General features: G+C 55.2%; 1 protein-coding gene across 1 annotated transcript in view; it reads left to right on the top strand.

Annotated features, from left to right (window-relative positions):
- Window positions 1-6: 6 nt before the first annotated feature.
- The window catches only part of PREX1 (phosphatidylinositol-3,4,5-trisphosphate dependent Rac exchange factor 1), a 182,677-nt gene continuing 176,279 nt past the window's right edge, over window positions 7-6,404 (top strand). The window contains exon 1 of the mRNA XM_046679427.1: window positions 7-270. Within this exon, the coding sequence (XP_046535383.1) occupies window positions 58-270 (213 nt within the window). The 5' untranslated portion in view covers window positions 7-57. The remainder of the gene's footprint in view (window positions 271-6,404) is intronic.

The raw sequence follows: 6,404 nt of genomic DNA, 5'->3' as shown, positions 1-6,404 counted from the left end.
GCCGTTGGGCGCCACCTCCGCGCGGGGAAGGAGCCGGCGCCGCGCGGCCGCGCTAGAATGGAGGGACCCGGCGGCAGCGATCCCGGCGGCGACGGGGCTGGGGACGGTGCCCACCCGGACCCCCGGGCCCCCGGCGCCGCTGCGCCCAGCGCCGGCCCGTGCGCGGCCGCCCGGGACTCGGAGCGCCAGCTGCGCCTCCGCCTCTGTGTCCTCAACGAGATCCTGGGCACCGAGAGGGACTACGTGGGCACCTTGCGCTTCTTGCAGTCGGTGAGTGTCGCCGGGGAGCGCGGGGGCCGCCAGCCCCGCTGCAGCGCGCAGGGGCCTCCCGCGCGGGCGGTCCCCACGACCTGTGGCCGCGCGCCCTGGGGGTCGCGAGAGTCGCCTCGGGCGGCCTGCGGGGCGCGCAGAGAAGTGGGGAGATCCCGGCGGCTCCAGAGCTGGACTGTCGCCTCCCTGGCCGGCCCGCGGTCCAGCTCCGACCCGGGGGCTCCCGCACTCCGTGTCCCCCTCGCATGCTGCCCTTTTGTCTTTTTCCTCCCCCTCCCCGCCTTTCGAATAGTTTTAAAATTAGTTACATCCGCGAGCAGGGGCTCGGGACCCGGGCGCCGGGAGCCTTCGCTCTGGCGTTTTCCCTCGGGGATTTCTTCGCCGCCCGGTGCTCCGCTGCTGGTCTCGGACGGACCCTAGAAACCTGGCGCCCGAGTAGAGCGGGATCCAACCCAAAGCCCGGCGGAGGGGCGGACATCGACAGACCCCCGGGCAGCACCCCCTGGCCCCCACACACGCTCTTGCTGGAGCTTCGAGAGAGTGGGTTTCGAGCTCACGACTCGGCAGTCCAGCCCCCCCGCCCCCATCTCCAAGTTGCAAAACCATAGAGTCAGACACCCTGAAATAACAACTGAGCGCTTACTATGTGGCAGGCCCCTGTTTGTGTCGTTAGAGGGTTTAACCTTTGCGAGTGCCCCAGAATTTCCCCTGTTTTTTAGGTGGGAGAGTTTAGCTCCAGAGGGGTTGAGTAACTTGCCCAGAATCACACAGCTGGCACCTTGGGGATTCTGGGTTTTGAACCAGAGCAGTCCCAGGCGGAGCTCTAAAACCCTATTCTATGCTGCATTTTTTTTTTCCTATGAGAAGGAGGAAGGGGCCACTTCTCTACTGTCCCAGGAAGTGAGAAAAGTGGCTGGAGGGTGGAGGGGGTGGGACCGGGCTGAGCCTCGCTGGGTTAGGAGACCCCAGGCCTTTCATCTCCGTGCCTCCTGCTGGGACCGAAGTCTTTTAATCCTGGTTCAGGAAGGGCTGGTGGGGGCGGTGGTGTCTCCTTCAGAGGACCCAGAACCAGGCTCTGTGCCTCCCAGTCTGGGGGGAAGAGGGAGACTGGCATCCCCTGGGGTCCCCTTGGCTTGGGGGTGCAGCAAGGCTGTGTGAGGTCTGAGTTCCAACTCGGGGAGGAGAGAGTTCTCTCTGTGAAAAGAGGAGTGTGTGTGTGTGGAGTTGTGCAGAGGCATTGAAAACCATTTGGCTAAAGGACCCTTCTAGAAAGGCTTGTGAGAATAAGGGAGGGTTAGGGTTTCTGTCCGGTCTCTCCCTCTCTCACAGTAAAAAAAAAAAAAAAAAAAAAAAAAGGAAAAAAAAAAAGGAAAAAAAAAAGAATCTGCTCCGTGTGAAGCTGGCAGTTTCTGAATTAAAGATGTCGACAGCCCTGGCATCTGTGAGCAATGTCAAATTCTAGGCAACTCCTCACTTCTCCTTCTGGGCCACTCCCTGCTCCTCAGCCTGGGAGGGAGCGAGGAAAGACAAACCGATTTTTATATTCCTGGGAAAGAAAATACCCCCTTCTCGCACTCTCTGCCCTGGATGGTGTGGTGCGTTTCAGAGCAGACACAGACCGCCTTCGGGTTAGCTGTGGTTTTAAATGGTCCGCGTGTGGAGTCTCAGGAAGCTGGAATAATGGAAATTGATTGGAATCAACCATTTTTATTATTAAGAAACAGAAAAAAAAGATTTCTCTACTTCCACATTATCTCCTTGGCACTTTAAATTTGCTGAGTTCATCGATTCCTTTTTTTTTTTTTTTCGGTTGACCGGTCAGTTCTGAGATGAGCTGCTTCCGGCTTTGACGTCCTGGGCCAGTCACGCCACCTGCCTGGCCTCAGTCTCCCCACCTGTGAAAGGAGGGAAGGGGAATCTGGGCTTCCTTTCTGCCTTGTCCTTTTGGGTGTCCCCAAGCTGGTGCCAGAACCGGACTGATTGTGTAACCCGACCGGCTGTACCTTGTTTGTGACCCGCAAGAGGTGTCTCTTGTTTTGCTCCATCCGAAGTGGCCCCTAGACAACCCCTAGGCCTTGGGTTTTGAAAACCCAGGGCTTAGAGCCTCGTGAACTGCTCTTTACCCCGGCTTTCCACGGCAGGCAGCGAGGCTGGCAGCCTGCGGCTTGTGATCCTCTTCTGTCTTCCACCCGTCTCCTCCCAGCCTTTAGGCTGCTGAGGGATTGTTCCCGCTCAGAAGAATGCCCGGGAATCCTTCCCTCCTTTTAATTCCATGTGGCAGAGGCGGTGGCCCTGGTCTCCTTGCGTCCCTTCCTGTGAGGGCCCGTTGCCGGTAGAAGTGAAGCCTTTGTGGGAGATGCAGAAACGCCAGGGCGGGCTTCCTGCCCTCAAGGAGGGCACAGTCTAGGGGTGGCAAAATGGATGTTTACAGAAATTTGAGTAGGTGGCTAGGCCCTGGAGCCAGACTGCTTGAGGTCAAGTGCTTGGGCTGTGTGACCTTAGGCAAGTGGCTTAACCTTTCTGAGCCTCACTTTCTCATCTGTAAAGTGTGGGATGATAATAGATCTTATAGTGTTTTTTAAGAGGATGAGTGAATTACGTAAACATATATAAAGCCCTTAGAACAGTGCCTGGCAGGGAGTAAGATGTACATATTTGTTATCATCATTATTCATTATGTTATGTGATAATTAAACAAATATTACAGATGTTTAGGGTTAAAGGATTCCAGCGTCCAGAGAACAGGAGTAGTCAGGGAGGGCTGCTTGGAGGAAGTGAGATCTGAGTCAGCCCCAAAAGGAGGACAGGGACTTGAGTGAATTTCCTTTTGACCATCTAAACTCCGGAACCAGTGGTTTTGTTTGGTTCCGGGCTTGGGGCTCTGTGGTTCCTCTAGAATCTCCCCGTCTTTCCACACCTCCTTCAGGAAGTGGATGGCACCCCCCTCCGTCTCCAAGAGGGACTGATGACTTTGGTGCTGTGTTTCGTGCATGTTTATTCTAAAGAGTCCGAGAGAGGCAAGGACAGCCCTCTTGGAGACGTGCCGGATCTCTCTTGGGGGCCACCACAGAGGTGGTAGGAGAAAATGACTCTGGACCTCAGATCTCAACATCTAGAAGGCCCGGCTGTGTTGTGTGCTCCCTGTGTGCTCTCGGGCAGCATCGATAATGATAATGACCATGCCAGTCGTCACTGTGGGAGCCGACACTGATTCACAATTTGCTCTTTTAGCACTTGACTTGTGTCAGTTCCCTTGATCTTTCCAGCACCCCTCCGGACCGAGTGCTGTTGCTATCCCCTTTGACAGATGAGGAAACTGAGGCAAAGAGCGTTTCAGTGAGCCGCCCTGGGGCACGCAGAAGCGGTGCCGGGATTTGATCCCAGGCTTCCTACCCCAGAACTCATGTCCACAGCCACCGTGCAGACTGCCTGTGGCTTGCGAAGGTCTTGGTGCGTGATTGATTAAGCTGGCGAAACTGGGATTCGAACCCCCGTCTGTGCTTCCTCCCGTGACTTCCTCTCTGTGACTCTCTGCCTCGGAACAGGCAGAGCCGTGGAGAATGGGCATGTCAGGCGGCTGGGTTCCTCCTCTGCGCTTGTGTCTGTTCACGGCCTGAGGGTTGAGTGTGGGGCTCTGGGACCAGGTGTTCACATCCTGGCTTTGTCCCATGCGGACTGTCTGTGGCCCTGGGCAGGTCACCAGCCTGCTCTGTGCCTCAGTTTCTCCATCTGTACAATGGGCATAGGATGGCACCTGTGTCTTAGGGGTGTTGTGAAGCTTAAATGAGCTTGAGGTAACAGCTCTTCGAACTGTGCCCAGCACCCATGGGTGCTCCGAATGCTCTGGTGGCTTTTTGGGAATGTGTAGCAGTGGGGAGCAGATGAGGCTGTCTGTTTGGGGCTCAAAGTCTCCCCCTTAAATGGGAGGCCGAGTGAGCCTTGGGCTCATCTGCCTCTTGGTTGGATTGGGTTTGGGGTCCCTGCCTGCCAGGGGAGAGACCTCAGGGGCAGGTGCCAACGGGTCCCCTGATGGGTTTGCCAGCTGGGCAGCGGTGGGAAGAGAGAGGGAGCCTGGAGGATGGGCAGAGAGACTCCTGGTTGGGGGCCGGTCAGCAGCTCCCCAAAGGGCTCCCCTTGGCTGAGGACAGGGACCTGTCACTCCCAGACACCCAGGGGGTCTGCCCGACCGGCTGGGCTGGGGTCCCTGAGGATCAGGGCGTGTGGGCAGAGAGCTCCCGGAGTGCTCTCTGTGGTTCTGCTTTTGGAGGGCAGGAGACCAAACTCTTCTGCTTGTTGGAGCTCTGCTTGCCAAAACAAGAAACTGTGGTTTTGTGTCGTCACTATTTTTTGTTTTTTTTTTTAAGATTCTGCACTCAGTCAGACAGTGGGGAGCAGGGCCGGGGGGTAGGGAGGTGACCAACCGGTGACTTGGGGAATTTTCACAAGGTCGTGTTGTGAAAGGTAGGATGCTAAGAGGTGTGTGTAACGCAGTTCCACTTTGGGAAAATAAACAGTGACCATCCGGTACCCACGTACCTTGGATGCGTAACATTGCACGAGCTTGGAGAAGAGGGTGGAAGGTGTGCGTCTTGTGGAGAAAGGCAGGCAGGAAGATGAAAAAGGAAAAAAATGTATTAAGACATCCTGTCCGTAACCCTTTTTATATAAAATTATGCATGTGTATGTGAGGATACTTTTTAAAGCATGCTGACAGAAAGAATTTATTTTCAGAACGATCATTAGATTAATGCAGCAGCAATAGTCATAATAATTTGCTAATACTTAGATGGTGCTAAATGTTGGCAAGCCCTGTGGAAAGCATTCTCTGTGTATCATCTCAGAGGTTTCAAGCATTACTGCATTTCACATTCTACAGATGAGACAAAGGCACAGAGAGGCTGAGTCAGTTCCTCAAGATCACACAGCCTGACAGAGTTGGGATTCAAACCAGGTAGCCCACATTCTTTACCGCTACCCTGAACTGCCCCAACATGATGCTGTGTTTGTGACCAAAATTACTGCCCCTGTCAGACTTCCGGGCTGCCCAAGTGGGCAGGAACTAAGCCATGAGGTCCAGATTATCCTAAATGCTGGAGAGCCTGGACCAGGCCACTCTGTGTTGGGCTGAACAAGGTCAGGAAGTCTGGAAATCTTTGGATAATAAACCCTCAGTGCCAGCAGGAGGTGGCTGGGCCCTCTTTTGTGTAAGGCGTACAGAGCTCCGAACAGGTAAAACCAGAGAGAAATTTGACTGTTTTCCCTGTGTGCAAGCGTTTATGGAGCACTTGCTGTGTATGCCAGGCAATGTTCAGGGCCACAGAATGCAGCTGTCAACAGGGCAAGTGTGGTCTTTGTCCTCATAGAAGGATGACTCAAGGGAGATGCTGGAACTCGGGCATCTGAGTGAGCGTTACTTCAAACAAGCTTACTGGGCACCTGTTGGCGGTTATTGTGGCATTTGCCCTCCTGACGGTTGATCTGTCACAGCAAGAAGAGATGGATGGGGTTGGCGTCCCTGGCTCCTGGAGGCCTCAGGGCACCTCTTTCTTAGAGAGTGTCCCCTTCATCAAGCCAGTGAGCGGAAGACCTATTGGGCTCGGGGCCACTCCCTCAGATCGAGAAACCCACATCCTCTTTGCTTCTCAGCCCTCCCTCTCGGAAAGCTTTTGCAGGTTCAGTCTGTGAAGCAGGCCCTGCCTGGCTGCAGAACTTGACCTCTTAGACTTTTGTGATTTCTTTTCTTTTGTCCCTCAGACACAGGAGTGGGGAGGGGTGGGGGGGAGGGTCTGGATCTCCTTGTTTTGCGAGTGAGACCCCCAGAGCGACCCTCTGCAGGAGTTGTGGGCCCCAGAGGGTAGTGAGCTCCGGTCAGTTGTAGTGGCTCTGCAGCTGGTCAGGTTCCTTCCTGAGAGGCCTTGGGTGGCCCCATCCTTCTCTGGGGATTTGTGTCTTAGCCTGGATCAAGGTCCCTCTTACAGAGGTTCCGCAGGGGGTGTTTCCACCCCAGCAGCTGGTCTGTCTTTCAACCCTTGGCACTGCTGACGTATTGGGATGGATCATTCCTTGTTGTGGGGGCTGTCCTGGGCGTCGTAGGGTCATCCCTTGTTGTGGGGGGCTGTCCTGGGCCTCGTAGG

The sequence above is a fragment of the Equus quagga genome, chromosome 12, assembly GCF_021613505.1.
Source record: "Equus quagga isolate Etosha38 chromosome 12, UCLA_HA_Equagga_1.0, whole genome shotgun sequence".
Lineage (NCBI taxonomy): Eukaryota > Metazoa > Chordata > Mammalia > Perissodactyla > Equidae > Equus > Equus quagga.
Note: the sequence above shows the minus strand (reverse complement) of the source record. Positions and strands in the feature narration are given on the sequence as shown.